This window comes from Exophiala bonariae (genome assembly GCF_035927105.1).
Source record: "Exophiala bonariae strain CCFEE 5792 chromosome Unknown scaffold_1, whole genome shotgun sequence".
Lineage (NCBI taxonomy): Eukaryota > Fungi > Ascomycota > Eurotiomycetes > Chaetothyriales > Herpotrichiellaceae > Exophiala > Exophiala bonariae.
Window position 1 is genome coordinate 3071151 of NW_027042476.1, and position 16800 is coordinate 3087950.

At 49.9% G+C, this 16800-nt stretch overlaps 5 protein-coding genes across 5 annotated transcripts; 2 read left to right on the forward strand and 3 right to left on the reverse strand.

Moving 5' to 3' along the window:
• Positions 1–613: 613 nt before the first annotated feature.
• On the forward strand, positions 614–2808 carry LTR84_001074 (uncharacterized protein; the record flags this gene model as incomplete). The annotated part of the gene is made up of 3 exons (XM_064844700.1): positions 614–2361; positions 2417–2500; positions 2553–2808. 3 exons carry the CDS (start codon positions 614–616, stop codon positions 2806–2808), a joined length of 2088 nt encoding a protein of 695 aa, XP_064712560.1.
• A 1304-nt stretch (positions 2809–4112) lies between these two features.
• LTR84_001075 (uncharacterized protein) lies at positions 4113–4976 on the reverse strand (the record flags this gene model as incomplete). The annotated part of the gene is made up of 2 exons (XM_064844701.1): positions 4113–4754; positions 4839–4976. The coding sequence occupies 2 exons, from the start codon at positions 4974–4976 to the stop codon at positions 4113–4115; spliced, it is 780 nt and encodes a 259-aa protein (XP_064712561.1).
• A 1646-nt stretch (positions 4977–6622) lies between these two features.
• Positions 6623–11968, forward strand: LTR84_001076 (uncharacterized protein; the record flags this gene model as incomplete). Its single annotated transcript, XM_064844702.1, has 1 exon — positions 6623–11968. The coding sequence occupies one exon, from the start codon at positions 6623–6625 to the stop codon at positions 11966–11968; it is 5346 nt and encodes a 1781-aa protein (XP_064712562.1).
• A 792-nt stretch (positions 11969–12760) lies between these two features.
• Positions 12761–13282, reverse strand: LTR84_001077 (uncharacterized protein; the record flags this gene model as incomplete). The annotated part of the gene is made up of 1 exon (XM_064844703.1): positions 12761–13282. The coding sequence occupies one exon, from the start codon at positions 13280–13282 to the stop codon at positions 12761–12763; it is 522 nt and encodes a 173-aa protein (XP_064712563.1).
• Positions 13283–14394: 1112 nt separating this feature from the next.
• Positions 14395–16465, reverse strand: LTR84_001078 (uncharacterized protein; the record flags this gene model as incomplete). The annotated part of the gene is made up of 3 exons (XM_064844704.1): positions 14395–15596; positions 15656–16184; positions 16241–16465. 3 exons carry the CDS (start codon positions 16463–16465, stop codon positions 14395–14397), a joined length of 1956 nt encoding a protein of 651 aa, XP_064712564.1.
• Positions 16466–16800: the final 335 nt, after the last annotated feature.

Consider the following 16800-nt stretch of genomic DNA (forward strand, 5'->3'; position numbering starts at 1 on the left):
AATCTAAAAGTTGCCCTCTTCGACTTTTCCCTCGCTTCCCTCGCTGGTCTGGTCCGGTCTCACCTCTCGACTTTTATGTACATCTTCCCATCCTCCTCCCCCCATCCCATCTGTTTCATCTGTTTTTGTTGCTATAGCTCACCACTTCCCTCCTCCTCCCCGTCGACTTTCACTTCCTAATCCTCGGCGTTGTTCTCGAGGATCTTTTTGAGAGACTAGTTTCTCTCCTTATCCACTTTCGTTTCACCTGTTCTCGCTTCCCTCCATTCGAGACAGGAGCTTCACCACGTCTGGACGTTCGCGAAAGCTGGTCTCTCGCTCCAACTCCATTTACATCATCGGTACATTCGCTATACACATCAACAACCTCGCCCGTCTCTTCACGGTCTTTTGCAGTTCAATCACCCTCTCCGCAGAAATTCCCCTGCTATACGTTGTCTGCACAATCAGACCACCTTCACTATAATCGAGGGAATATTCCAAGACATTGCAATCATATACTTCAAGACATTGCATGCAATAACCGTTCACGAGTCACTATACTGTGTGAAGCACTGCGAACATCTCCACAACCTCTACCCTCGTCGACTGTGTCGATCGACTCTCTCCTACCATGTATCCCTCAAGTGGTGCTCCAATGGCACAACCTCAGAAACCAGAGACCTTTATGCTCTCAAACGAGGCCCAACAAAGCTTGCCTCAGGATGCGCAAGTCGCTCTGCAGCAAGTCGATAACCTCAAATACTTCCTTATATCTGCACCAGTGGACTGGAGTCCAGATTCTTTAATTCGGAGGTTTCTACTTCCCACGGGCGAATACGTTTCTTGCGTGTTGTGGAACAACCTCTTCCACGTTTCGGGCACAGATATCGTGAGATGTCTATCCTTTCGCTTTCAAGCATTCGGTCGACCAGTAAAGAACCCAAAGAAATTCGAGGAAGGTATCTTCTCTGACCTGCGCAACCTGAAATCGGGCACGGATGCATCACTAGAAGAACCTAAAAGCCCTTTCCTCGATTTCCTTTACAAGAACAACTGTATTCGCACACAAAAGAAGCAAAAGGTCTTTTACTGGTATAGCGTTCCCCATGATCGTCTGTTTCTTGACGCGCTCGAGAGAGATCTCAAGCGTGAAAAGATGAATCAAGAGGCCACCACCAAAGCGGTCGCAGAGCCTGCCCTTTCATTCGAGTTCGACTCTTCGCAGTCACTCTTCGAGCAACTCACAAAGGCTCAGCAAGCCAGTTCCTCTTCATTTGCCACTGCCAATGCAAACGCATATTCCCAGTCCACCTCTCCTGTTCTTCGCGCAACAGATTCTATGCCTCCACCACAGATGGTGCCACCTCACCCTCAAATGCCTCGTTCACAGGAACCTACTCAGCACATGTATGCAAATCTGGGCTTACAAACAAGCATGCCAACGTCCATGTCAACCGTTGCCATGTCACGAGAGCCAGACTACTCTCAAGCAGCATTCGACCGTAGTGGACTCTCGTACGACCGAACTCATATGCGTCACACATCTATGCCAGCATATATGGAGTATTCTCCTGCTCCATCGTTCGTCTCCTCGCACTTTGAGGACTACAGCACCCGTGGCTTGTCATACGAACCCATTACTCCACCTCAACATCAAGTCCCCCATGGTGCTGAGCCTGCATACATTGCAAATGAGGACACTGGACTTTACTCTGCAATTCCTGAGATGCAATCCATGCAAGCCTATAACCCCATGGCTTCCCTCCCACCTTCGACACTTTCTGGCCCATCTTATGCTGCTGCACCTCGAGCATTCCCTCCCGCCAACGTCTACTCTGTGATTGAGGGTTCTCCTACCTACAAAGCACGCAGGCGGAGGTCTTCTATTCCGTCTTCCATCATGAACGCCGTGGCCGCAAACGCCGTGGCCCAAGTTACACATGGAATGAAGGCACATATGCCTCAACGTCCAAGCGACCTACGGCGGTCGATGTCTAGTTCTGTACTTCCAATTGCCGAGGGTGACGAATCTGCTGGTCAATCTCCTCCTGGGCTGGCACACAGCTATGCGTCTTCTCTGGTACACCGTGACCACATGCATGATTACTCACGGCATTCGACACCTCTGGGCAGTCTTGAAGAGGACCCATCACATTCCCTCGGTATGGTGACTTCAAATGAGGGCATGCCCAATCTGATTGCCGACCAAATGCACCCCGGGTCATTACACGGAAGCCCCGCTGTGAGACTAGAAAGGCCAGGCCCGATCCGAAGAGCACGAAGTGCAACCATGATGGAGCTTGGTGTGCCCTATAAGTCACACTCGTGCCCAATCCCAAGTTGTGGTCGGCTTTTCAAGCGTCTTGAACATCTGAAGAGGTATGTAGTTGGTCCCTTAATTTCGGTTGGCGCTTACTGACACCCATGGTTCTAGACACGTTCGTACCCACACACAAGAACGACCCTACGTGTGCCCATATTGTAACAAGGCTTTCTCTCGATCTGACAACCTTGCACAGTAAGTTACATCCAAGCTTGACTACAAAATCTATACTAACTTTCATCTGCAGGCATCGTCGTACTCATGAATCTCAGCAAGATGGTCAACCACTTCAAGTCAACAGTGAAGAGGAACTTGAAAACGAGGAGAATGAGTTTGGTTCGATGGACGAACTTTCTTCGCCCGATGAAGTTACTCGACCATCCAGTGTATCTGGCATGATGGCCATGTCAATGCCACCACCATCCACACTTGTTATGCATACCATGTCACACTCCATGGCACCCAGCCAACTTGTCCAACCTTCGATGTTGCAAAATATGTAGATCTAAAACCATTATTCAACGAAGCTGATGATTACCAACAACAAAAGAAGCCAGCGCTTTTGCTTTATTCTACAAGGGGCAATGTGGGGGGAATTGACAGCGAAAGGGGATTAAAACGAGCCTTATGATGAATGAGAGCTATAGCCTTGTTTTTGGAGAAGAACTCCCATACAGGCGGACACCCTTGATTGGAAGGGTGGGCTCAACAACGCTACGAAATCACACAGTGCAGCTGCTTACCTGGGATGGATATATATGGGACCATTTCTTTCTGGAAAGGGTCACACGACAACGACACGACCATGAACGTCACTGTTCCCGTGTAATGGCTTTCCAGGTTTCCCTCCTGACGTGCCTTTTATTTCCTTTTGCCACAGGTGTCAACACTAAGGGCAGAAAGAAGCATCATCTTTTTTTCCTATGGATCTGTTATCTCTCTGGGTTCTTGCATGGTTGAGGAACAAAAGCCCAATTGCTGGCGTGTGCCCGACGGGGGCACGGCGATGGCAAACAAGCATATCTCTCTTGATCTCTTTTTCTCTCTCTTGGGAAGAGTATCTCAAGGCCCCAACTTTCCATGGGCGCCGCTGGACCAACTGTACATATAGATGCGATCTCGTTTTCCAACCACCTACACTAGTGATTTTTCTCTCTATCTTGAATTTTGAATTGTTTGAAAGCTAGAAACACCCATACTATTCGAATTCTTGTATTTCCCTTCTCAATCTCGCCGGTGTTGAGTCTGTAGTTTGAGTGTGCATACATAAGTGCTCCGTGTACTTGTAACGTAATGTGATTTGTTTGAGGAACGAAGGATTGTTCTTCCTCAGACGACGTAGAAATGCGTCTCGGTTCACTCTCGTTTGATGCGTGCGATATGTGGAGACATTACATGTACAAATACATACATACATACCCAGGTAGGTACTGTAGGTAGCTCGGGGCATTTATACACGTACACGCGCGAGCCTCGTGGGTTTTCCGGGTATGCTCGTCGTCAACGTCACATATATACCAACCATCAGCGGCAGCGGATGGATGTCGACGCGCGGCTGGTGGCTCTGGTGGTGCATGCGACTCTGCAGGTTCTATCGCTCTAGTCATAGACTTGTGGCTGCCTTTGTTGCCCTGATCTGATGATTTATCATATCGGACGTAAGTAAGCTCATGGTCATGAACAGCATTGAGAGAGAGAGGAAGAGTGAAAGCTGAACGTGGATTGAGATGGTGTTCCGGGTAGATTCAATCGAGGCACGCATACACATTCATAGGACAGTACATTTCATTTCATTTCTCTTGAATTTCTAGGACGAGATGGAAATGGCAGCGATATAGTCTCGCCGTGCGGTGTCGGTGGGTCGGGGCCGACCGACTCTAATCTGCGTGGTGTTTACCTCTTCGGCCTCGTCGTCGTCACTGTCATCGCAGAAGCCTTCTTCCAACTCACGGCTCAGACGGCGGTTGGAGTCGACATCCCCTCGTCCAGCAGCATGAGGTGCTGAGGATGACAGCGGCGGCGGCGGGCCCATCGGCCTGGTGCTCCCGCGAGCGACCGTCCTGGTCGCGGCATCCATGTTCGAAACCTGCCGCTCCATACCGTCACGCCGCCGGTTGCGCTCCTGCACGTCGAATCCGACCATCGCCTCGCCAGATTCCTCGTCGAACAGCTCCCCGTCTGCGCTGATCACGCTGTCACGGCGCGCTGTGAAGCGGTTGCGGATCGCCCATGTCGAGGGCAGGAAAACACGGATGAATGCGTGCGAGAGCCGGTCTCGGAGAGAGAGGCCTTGTAGGAACTCTGGGAGGTGTGAGGATATCGTGTTGGAGGCGGCTTGTAGTGGTAGGTATTGTGAATAGCGTGCCCGGTGTCGTCGGTACAAAGGTAGTAGCGCGTGGAAGATTAGGAGGTACAGCACTAGTGAGACGAACATGGGGAGGAGGATGGTCTGTTGGTTGAGTTGGTTAGCAGTTGGACATTCGTCGTCGATAGCGTTTCATTGTCTTGATCGAAAGTATGGCCTTGTTCATACCTTTGCGAAGTTTGAAAATCCCGAGGAACCCATGTTCCCGTCCCTAGATGTGGTGGTAGTGGTGGTGGTGACGGAGACAGGAGGGGTGTCCTCCGTCGACGAGATGGTGCCCGGAATGGAGCGGCGTGAGAAACGCATTATGCCGCCATAGTGGCGGCGTTGAACAGGCGGGGGAGGGATGGGATAGATATAGATATGCAATTACGGAGTAAGGATAATGTGGGAGTGTGGTGGATGGAATTGAGTTCAGAAATTGGCTTGTGAGGGTCAAGCTGGACAGATTGAAGGGAAAGGGAAAGGTGGTTTGGGTATCAGTTTGGCAGCTGGTGAGGTCTCGCCATCGGCTAAGGCGTCGCTTAGCGGACAATTGGGCCCGGGCAGGCTCGTGCTATCAGCCAAAAGTGGCTTTGACGGGTTCTCACGTGGAGTCCGAGTCTGTCCACAATAATAATAATGATAGATACTATTGTCAATTGGTACCGAGTATATTGGATGATACATACTATCTTTGCTCCATAGCAGATGAAGATCTGTCAATGTATTAGGAGTTGCCAGATGAGCAATTGCCAGGCACATTCAAATCGTTACCAAGTGAGTGCCAACCAAAGTCAAACCATGCATACTCCCTACCGAGTAGCATTGAGGCAAGGTAAGCATGGCTTCTGGAATTGCATTAATATCAACATCACCCCATCCGGAGCCAGGGACTTTGAATTGCGTGGAGAAAAGAAGGGGGTGGTGGACCAACATAAACCTAGAAATGGTGTAGTCAACTCACCAAGATCAGATGTGCCGGAGGGCGTTAGGCCTGTAGCTGGTTAGCAGAGGCGGCTCGCTGGGCACTTTTGGGTAACCTGAGTGGACTGCCAATCTGCTCCTTGAGCCCAATTCGTACTAACGAGGGCAACAAGAAGGCTGTGATTGTCAATTGGTCCAACACCACGATTGCCTTTTGTCGGTGCATCCCATGATATTGGGCTTGACCAAGCACCGGAAAGGTGAGGGTGTGTGGACGGAGAACCACCCGATGGGACACCTAGAGAAAGTTGGTTGCTCCCTCTGGCTAGGCGGGATGAGCGGTATACGCAAGGCTTTGGCAGGTGCTTAGGTACACCATGTAGCCCCCTCGGCCCCTGGACGACCCATAAGGATTTAGTCGATGCACCCTCATTGATCATTCATGGCCAAATCAAGCCTCTACAACAAACCCTCTAGTCTGGTCTGGTCTGTCCACTCCCACTACTTACTACTCCGTACTCCGTCCTGTAACTGCAGTCCATGCCAGTGCCAGTGCCACTGGCTCTTGCTTCTTTCAAACTTGTTCACGATTGTCCTGCAACTCCTTTGAGAAGAGTCTGTGCGTCACACACTTGGTTCTTTTTGTCCACCTCATCTGCCCGCTTTCAATGAGACAGCTCTTTGTTCTGCTGGCTGTTCTTCGTCTACCGCCAACATTGAACAAATTGGAAGTTGCACCCTGACTCCCACTACAATTGCACGCCTGTACCTGCACCTGCACCTGCGCTTGCGCTTTCCACACCATCATTCCCGACATCTGCCCAACACGAAACCACGTGAATTTCAGCTTTCACTTTCCAAACCCGAAACTTGGTGTATCAGGAACCGGTGGGCATCATGCAAGGATAGTTACGGATATCACAGACCCCGTCATCATCTGACTTTGTAACGAGGGCACCGCAGACTTTCAAGAGGAGGGTACCCCTTCTGGGGCAAACGATCTACATACACATGATTTCAGTCTGTCTACCAGCGCCCAACCGAGGATGCCCCCAGTAAGCCAGAACGACAAAACGACCAGACAGTCGTCCGCAGGCAAAGGTTTTTTCAGCAGGCGCCATCGAGACAACAAATCTGATAGTCGTTACGATGGCCCCGAAACCCCAAGCCTCACTCTCAATGGTTCATATGGTTCGCGGCATTCCAAAAGAGATTCAGTTGCTTCAATCGATGGTCAGGAACCAGACAGTGCTGGCCTTTCTATGACCGCCGGTGTCATCACTTCAATCCCGTACTCCTCCACCTCTGGCCACCAGGCCCCAATTTCCGTTGAATATCTTCCCCGAGAAGGTGACATTCCTGGTCGAAAAGAACCTCAACCACATCAATTAGCAAGAGGAAGCGACTTTCATCAATATCCTGCTTTCAGTGGCCCTACCAATGGCGCATCACATCCTACGGGTCCCAGGCCGGCCCCTCAGAATTCAACCAATTCAACAACACTGTCCGGCCTCACCATGGCCACCAGTCAAGTTGGGGATCGAGGTACAAAGTATCAACAATGGGGTCGTCCCAGCAGTAGAGAGGGTCCACAACATAATCCCTATGATTCGGTTTCAACCACAGACTCCTATGGAGGTCAACGAAAGTCGTTTGATGGTGCCAGTATACGCTCAACAGCTTCCTCCGCTACCAGAGGCTCTAGTCTGTTTTCCTCCGAGAGTTCGGCACGCACCGCCATGCCATCTCGCCAGGACTCCGACGGTTCAATGACAGTCATATCACCCACGCACTCGAGACTTTCCAAAATCAGCTCTCATTCTGGTTGGCCCACTCAACAGGCCTCGCCATTCAATTCTACCACCTCCTTTACACCCGCCGGATTTTATCTGCCCAAACCGAAAGACGATGCTGAGATCGAAAAATTATTCCTGCAGCTCATGCATAAGCGCGGTTGGCAAAATCTCCCAGACCAGGCCAAACGGCAAATGATGGCATACGCTCCAGCAAAGAAGTGGACGCTCGTTCATCAAGACAGACTAACCGAATGGCAAGGCGAGCAAAAGCGAAGACAGCAAGCTAGAACGACAGGTACTATCGATGGACCAGTCCCGCGTGATGTTGACGGAACACCTGAGTGGTATGTTAAGAGAATATTGGACAATACAATCACCTCCAAACAGCTACAAAGTTTGAGCGTCAGTCTTCGAACTCAACCCATCAGTTGGGTCAAAATATTCATTGAGGCTCAAGGTCAAATTGCGTTAACGAATGTCTTGATGAAAATCAATCGACGTCAAGCCAATGGTCCTACACCTGCGAACAATACTACGACTACCGATAAGGATCTCGATAGGGAATATGACATTGTGAAATGTCTGAAAGCGTTGATGAACAACAAGTATGGAGCAGACGATGCTTTAACCCATGAGCAAATACCTGTAGCGTTGGCTACATGTCTGATATCTCCTCGTCTCACCACGAGAAAATTGGTTAGCGAAGTGCTCACGTTCTTATGTCATTGGGATCAAGGACAGGGCCATCTCAAGGTACTGCAATCCATGGATCATTTCAAGAACATGGCAAACGAGAATGGTCGATTTGATGCGTGGATGAGAATTGTTGAAGTCACTATCGATGGACGTGGCAAGATGGGCAGTCTTGTTGGCGCAAGTGAAGAAGTTCGAAGTGGAGGTATTGGCATGGAAAATCTTTTGATGGAATATGCCGTGGCCACCATGGTGTTGATCAATATGCTGGTCGATGCTCCTGAAAGAGATCTCCAGCTAAGATGCCATATTCGAGCTCAATTTATCGCCTGTGGTATCAAGCGTATCCTGGTAAAGATGGAATCTTTCCAGTACGACGTAATCGACAAGCAAATCGCAAAGTTTCGAGAAAATGAGGCCATCGATTATGAAGACTTGCTGCAACGAGAAGGTAGTAGCATGGTCGACAGCATTGAAGGAGAGGTCAAAGACATGACGGATCCTATGCAAATCACAGATGCTATCATGACCAGAGTTCAAGGCACACGGACTCAGGACTACTTCATCTCGGCCATGCAACACATGCTTTTGCTACGTGAGAACAACTCAGAGGAACGTCTGAGAATGTTTCAATTGGTGGATTCTATGCTTAGCTATGTGGCTATGGATAGAAGGCTTCCAGATATGGATCTCAAGCAAAGCCTGAATTTCACAGTACAAAGTTTGCTCGACAGATTACACACTGATGATGAAGCTCGAATTGCTTTTGACGAGGCTACCGAGTCAAGGCAAATCGCAGAAGCTGCCATTGCTGAACGAGATGAAATGTCAGCACAGATCGCTCTTGGTGCCGATGGCTTGGTCAGAAAATTACAGAAACAGATCATCGAGCAATCTGGCATTATTGAAATGCAATCCAGGCAAGCAGAGTCGCTCAAGTCTGAAGTTGCCGAGCTCCAAAGAATCCGGGCCCAAGAATTGCAAAGAAATGAGCTCGAAACCAGAGAGTTATACCTCATGCTACGGGATGCTCAAGATGTCGCTGCGTCCCGGACTGCCAAAGAGGGACCTGCAGCTCAAGATCCTGCCCAGATGCAAGGCATCCTGGATAGAGAAAAGCTCATGGAACGCCTTGAGCGGAACCTTGAAAGGACCAAAACACAATTCAAGCTTGAAGGAAAGGTCTGGGGTCAAACAGGCCCATCGGATCGACTACGAGAACTTCGAGAACAGATGGATGAAGGTATTGATGCCGACTTCCAAGAAAAGACAAAACGTCATCTCACCAACAGCGTCATGGGAAGCGTCCATCGTAGTAACGCTACAAAGGGTCCCCGTAGAGCTGCTCTGGGAGCTCTTGCTATTAGCGAAGAGGCTGATCAAGACTATGAATCTGAGGAGGAAGATGATGATGTCGTTTTTGAGAAACCAAGGTTGGTCGAGTTCTCACGGCCCAAGATCTCTGCAGATCAACAGTCCAGCCTGCTCGGCGAGCTTGCCGCTAAGGTCAAAAAGATTGATGATGATAGTGATGGGACAGCTGAGGAAGGTGAAGATGCTGGCGTTACTACAGGGCCTACACACCCAAGCCTCGAGTCCGAATCTCCTAGAACTCCTCTCGATGAGACTACAACTGAAGCCAAGTTTACCGGACCACCACCCCCTCCGCCACCGCCGCCACCGCCTTCTTCCATCCCGTCAACACCCAGTCTAATCCCTGGCTTTGGTGGTCCACCGCCTCCTCCACCGCCTCCACCTCCTGGCATGCCTATGTCTCCTTTGATTCCGGGGTTCTCTGGAGGACCTCCACCTCCTCCACCCCCACCTCCTGGTTCACTACCTATGAGCCCATTATCACCTATGCCACCACCACCGCCTCCTCCACCTGGTGCCCCGCCTCTTCCAGGCGCTCAACATGGCCACTTCTTGCCACAATCTCCTATCGGCCCCGTGCCGATGCTCAAGAATCCAATGATGCGTCCAAAGAAGAAGCTCAAGGCATTCCATTGGGACAAAGTCGACACTCCGCAAGTCACTGTGTGGGCTGAGACTGCCAATGCTGAAGCAAAGGAAGAGAAGTACCGTGAGCTGCAGCGTAAAGGTGTTCTGGATGAAGTCGAGAAATTGTTCATTGCCAAGGAGATTAAGATACTTGGTGGTGGAGCAAGTAAAGGCAAGAACGACAAGAAACAACTCATCAGCAGTGATATGATGAGAAACTTTCATGTTTCGATGGCTAAATTTAAGAACTCCTCGGCTGATGAAGTCGTCCGAAAGATTGTTCATTGTGACAAAGAAGTTCTGGATAATGTTGTTGTCATGGATTTCTTACAACGAGAAGACCTTTGCACGATACCAGAAAATCTTGCGAAATTGATGGCGCCATACAGCAAAGACTGGACTGGTCCAGATGCTATCACGTCAAAGCGTGAACAAGATCCCAACGAATTGACGAGAGAGGATCAGATCTACCTTCAAACCGCTTACGAATTACACCATTATTGGAAAGCAAGAATGCGTGCCCTAACCCTCACAAGAACATATGAAACTGAGTACGATGAAATATCCAATAAACTGAAGGATGTTGTCAATGTATCTGAGGCGATCCGTGACTCGACTTCATTGATGAGTGTTCTAGCACTCATCCTCGACATCGGAAACTACATGAATGATTCGAACAAGCAGGCTTCCGGTTTCAAGCTGAGCTCATTGGCGAGACTTGGGATGGTCAAGGATGACAAAAACGAGACCACCTTCGCAGATCTCATCGAACGTATCGTCCGCAACCAATATTCTGAATGGGAGGTTTTCGTGGATGACATTGGGGGTGTGGTTGCTGCTTCCAAACTGAACGTGGATCAATTACGACAAGATGCGAAGAAATATATTGACAACATCAAGAACGTTCAAGCTTCACTAGATGCTGGCAATTTGAGTGACCCTAAGAAGTTCCACCCACAAGATCGTGTCGCTCAAGTCGTGCAAAGATCAATGAAAGAGGCAAGACGCAAGGCAGATCAGATGCAACTCTATCTGGAGGAAACCTCTAGGACCTATGATGATATTATGACTTACTTCGGCGAAGACAATCAAGATGAGAATGCCAGAAGAGAATTCTTCAGTAAATTAGGAGGGTTTGTCACTGAGTGGAAGAAATCCCGAGAAAAGAACATGACCATCGAAGAGAACAAGAAACGGATCGAGGTCAGTCTTGCCAGAAAACGAAATCTTGCCAGTACCACCGCAAGTGGAACACCAAGTGGTGCGGAAACACCAGGCAGTCCGCCAGCTAATGGCGCCATGGAAACTCTTCTTGAGAAGCTTCGAGCGGCTGCTCCACAAGTCAAAGATCAACGTGATAGAAGGCGCCGGATGCGTCTTAAGGAAAAACATGATCAAAGAGTTGCTAGCGGCCAACAACTTCCTGATGCACCCATCAAAGATGATGTTGAAGAGAGCCGTGGTTTGGCGAGTCTCGGAGAAAAAGCCAATGAGGACAATCTCAGTGCTGAAGATGGCACCAGCGGCAAAGGAGATATCAGTGAAAGTGAAGATGTTGCAGACCGAGCATTAAGAGCACTCCAGGAAATGCGAAGTTCCGCTCCTGCCACTGGTGATGAATTGGACGTAAGAAGACGCCGTGATGGTGCCGATGAAGAAAGAAAGAATAGAAGGATGAGAAGACGGACGGCACAACAGAGCAGCAATGGAGTTAGGGACTCTGTGCAGTCCCCTACCAAATCGGATGTTGATTCACCGGTGACCGCTACTTATAATGGGGATTCTGTGAATGACGACAAAAGGTCATCAGGAGGGACATTAAGCCCAGTGTTTGCACAACCACCGCCTTCTATAGTGGTTAGTCCTACACTAGATGATCACCCTGAGGTGGAGGAGAAGTAAGACTTGGACTTTGATTCGAAAGCTTCAGCGATTGACCACATTCGGTCTTTTTGACTTAAAGTGAGGGAGCAAGATTGGCTCTCAGGATGGGCTTGCTTATATGAGTGTGGAATACATACTTACATTGCGGATTCAGGATGCAGCATTGTTCAACCTGTTTGGAAAGGATTGGCGAGAAAGAGACGGAGTTGTTGGAAACCGGAGAGCCTGTCTTGTTCAATTAGCCCCTCTGGTTTAGCAAGGTCGGGAGAGTCTCCATTCGGGTCACGATCACACGATGCGTGGTGTTGTCATTGTTGTTCGTGTTCTTTATAACCGATCACCCCCTGCAAGATAAGATACCCAGAGTCATTGTTTTAATCAGAATTGTTGCATTGCGGAATGGTGAAAGCTATACATATGAGAAGACTTCTGGTGTATGCTGATGTTCGATATGAATCCTACATCATATTTGATCTGCTTGGTTTTTGAAGCAGATCTCCTCCCACATCTTCCATGCCGCCTCTCACGCCAATCTCATGCATTCCCTGCAGAGCTCTTTCCATCATCGCTTCGTGGCACGGACTCGCCTTCGCACCCTGTCTCATTGGGGGTTGTTGAATCTGGACAGCTCTTTCGGAGAACCGTGGGTCTATTTTCTGTAGCCAGATCCTCACGGCCAATCCATCCATGTGGATCGGCCAAGTCATAGCATCGCCACGACCTGTCACGATGCACACGGCCTCCATCCTGCAACATAACCCCCATACTTCAAGTCCAACCCAATCCAACTCCACCCTCCAACGCAACCAATTAGTCCAGGACCCCCAAATGCGTATGGCCAAACCCAGTAGCATACTTGAGGCCAAAGCCCAACATGCGATCCATGCCGACATGCGCCAGCCACGTGAGCGCGACCCTCGCGAGACCCAACCCCAGATTGCCAGCTCCCCCTGGGGATCCGGGTCCGGATCCCCCACTCTGCTCACCCCGTTGCACGACCCAAGCGGCACACAACATCAGAATGCCCGGCGTCTCGGTATGCACGGCGTTGTAGAGCGCGGCGCCGACGCGCGTGTTGGCCAGGTAGCCGGCCATGCCCAGGTCCGGCAGCAGAAGCCAGGCGCCGAACGTCAGCCACGAGCCGCCCGTCTGGCGGTACGCGTAGATGGTCGCGCCGAAGATCGCGGCGCCTTCGAGCCGGAGTAGCGCGAGCGGCCACGTCTTCACGGTCCCGTTGCTAGAGTGGGAGTGGGCGGGGATCATTGTGGTCGTTGTTGGGATGTTTTGTTGTTGGAGGAGAGGGCTGGTTTCTGCTTCAGCGTCTTGTGGCATTACCTGAGCTGTGTGTGTGTATGTATGTATGTAGACGTGGTGTTGAAGATGACAGAAGACCAAGTCCTGCTAGGAGGAGGAACAGATGCGTGGTAGATCGGCTGTTCTCTGGGCGGGAGGGCGGGGACTAGTAGTTGTTTGACTTGGGCGAGAACAGCCTAGGTATTCCTTCAAGTCGAAAATGATCAATCCAAGGTAAAATCTAGTTGTATTATACCCAGGTAGGCACAACGGGTAACAGTCCGTAGGCGACAACTATTGTAATTCTCTCCGTTCCGACTCTAGCATATTGTTACCGATACAGCGCCAGCGGTAGCTACAAGCAGCAGGTGAAAGGCATGAGTTGAGTAAGCCACCTGCAATCCCCCTGCCGTGGAATCTGGGTCGAGGCGGCTGAAACGAAGTACCGCGACTGGTTCCTCGTATCGATCCCTACATCTGGCCTAGCGTTTGGGGGACTTGCATTGATCATTATGCCTGATCCGGCGTCGGTCGGTGTCTGTGTCAGCGAGGGTGTTGGTGGGGAACAATATGCGATCGATACTATCTCTGGCTGTCATCCTGGGAAAACCCTGGAGGACCCCTGAGGTCGGATTGTCTAAGCAGCCAGTGCGTTCCAGGCGCGGTCTTTGAGCCAACTGTGACAAGAGCGAGAGTGCTTTTCGCTGTGAATGGGCCGTTTGAGGCATCGATAGAGATCTTGTGATGCTGCTGTGTGCCGAAATCGATGGCTATCGCAGCAGCAGATGTCAATCAAGCGTGCACACACTATCCATAGCTACTACAACATGTACAGAGGGAGCATGAGTCTCCGGAAGATCAAAGAAGGAAATCACGCCGCAAAGTCTCTTATGATTTTATGAAGCCTAAGTGGCTTCGCTGTCATACATTCTACACGCCATCCTGGCATGGCATGGCATGGCATGACATAGCATTCCCATTCCTTCTAGTTTAAAACAATATCGTTACAATTCCATTTCATCCCAACCCACCCATGAATACAACTATGTATATATACGTACGTCCCTAATGTAAGCTCATAAACATCAAACAACCCGCAGACATGTGGTTAGAAGACAAAACCCATATGGGTAGGTGATCACTCTTCGATATCAACCAGGGGGTGGACCCTGACCTTGATGCTGATCGAGGAGCAGATGAGGCTTGATGAAATCTTCATCGAGTTGCTTGAACCATGCGGTATGATCCGCAGTCGCTCCACGAAGTAGATCTCTTATCCGTCCTGTGTGGCTGGAGGCACCTGCCCCTGTGTGTGTCGGGAGGATTTCATCATCACCATTGCCATTTGGCCTTAGAGTATCATGTAAGATGTTGGGAGCCGATCGTGTCCTATTGTCCAACGATCCAGGGGCTAGGTGCCCACTGCCTGGCATTGATAGAGGTGAAGGATTTCTCCGTGGAGCCGCCGGAGGGAGATCAAGATCAACAGCGTCAGACTCGTCGTCTGAGGGAGATCCACTACGACTGCTGGAGAGGAGTTGTCCTTGCTGTGAAACAAAATCACGCTCACGCTGACTGATGGTCGAATTTTTGCGGTGATTGGTCGTTCTTGCTTTCCCCAAGGGTGGTGATCGGCCGTTACTACTGCTGTAGCCCCTGTCGCCTCTTGCATGATTTCCACCTCCGGCAGACCCATTCACGCCCCCCCTGTTGTTGTCCACAAAGTCCAAGCCGATATTCGATGGGCGTGGAGTGTGGCCAAAACCTGTGCCTGAACGTTTGTAATATGTACCACCATTGGCAGTTTCAATGTCAAATTCATCATCAGAATCAATTTCTTCCACGATACCGGTACGAATTCCAAGGATTTCGAGCATACGGGCTGTTGTACCACCAAAGATGATGACCGTTAACACCACCACGACAAGGACAGTCGCGCGAAGAGCTGGACCTTCATTACCCTGAAGACCAGCAGCCAAAGCGACACCCACAGCACCACGAAGACCAGCCCAGAATAACATGGCTTGATAGTGCCAGGGGAGTTCTTCAGCAACATCATGACCTCGTCGTTTAGCTCGTAGCCTAATGATGTAATTGATGGCCTTGGATAGAGGGAAGACAGCCAACCATCGAGCCGCACAGATGCCGACCACGGTAACTAAGATGAACAGAGGTTTGAAGACAAGATCTGTTTCGGTAAACAGGGTAAGGCCGAGGTAGATGAAGATGAAATTTTCGGACAATTGTGCTAGAATTTGGAAGATGAATTTTGTGGTGAGTTGTGTTCTTCGAGACATGTTGTAGTATGCGTAATGCTTTAGGGTGATTCCGCAGAAAAGGAGGGAGACGATTCCTGAAGATGCACGTTAGCTGATGTGATCAGGAGAGCGAACGAAGATTGATGATCATTACCAGACATGTGTACGCCATTTGAAAAGAAATAGCAAGCGTATGCGATCAGAATGACCAAACAGCTTTCGATTTTGGGAAAGCGGCGTATCAAAGTGTACTTCAAGATGAGCGCAGTGCCGACACCAACAATGACACCAATAACCAGGCTGGTAAAGAAAACCAACAAGAAGAAGCCAATAGCCTCAAACAAGCTGACAATTCCGAGATTTCCAGCCACACCTCCATCCTTGTATCTCTGAGCGGTCTCAAAAAGGACAATTGCAATAGCATCGTTTAGAATGGATTCTCCAAATATGATGGTGTAGAGTTTCGGCTCGACTTTGTAGAGATTGAAAATAGCTAGAATGGTGACGGGATCGGTTGCGGAGAGAGTTGCACCAACGGAAATGGCCTCGACCCACGTGATTGTGAGTCCATCGAAAGGTATTCTCGTCCACAACCAGAGAATCAGACCGAGGGAGATGGCTGAAATGAAGGTACCCGCGAATGCAAAGGTCAGAATGGTGCCAATGTTTCGAAAGAAGTTTGCCTGGGTCGCAGGATTAGCACGTGAAGATGTGGGAATCGAGACTGTGAATGACGGACCTGATGCAGTTCGTAGCCCGAGGCCAGAATGATTGGAGGAAGGAGGAGGTTGAAGAAGAACTGGTAGTCAAAGCTGACAGTATCTTGAATTGCAGTCCCTGGCGACAGTCGGATGACGAGACCTACAACCATGCCGGCGAATATGGATATGACCGTTTCATGTACGGCCTGTATTCTCTTTTGTTGTAGAATATAACTTGTGAAGAGAGCGGCAATCAGAAGCATGATAAGAATGAAGAGAGCCCATGATGAGAAGATCTCTTTCTGACCGGCCTCGGAGGGTTCTGTTCGGGTGCGATGTCAGAAGGGGGACTCATGGTGGTATTGGAGTTGTACTTGCCATCTGGATCAACGTCTTCTACCTGGCGACCTAGGGAATTGTGAGCAACTTGCGCGTGTGATAAGGAGACGAGGGGCACGCTCACGCAAGAGATTGACGGTTGCGCCAAAGAGACTGGAGGAGGCCATGTTGGCTCAGGTTGAGAGAGAGTGGAAGAATCATTCGCGACAGGGTTTACAAAGTGACATGGCACTCAATCGTCAGGTCGGGTTGGGAACAG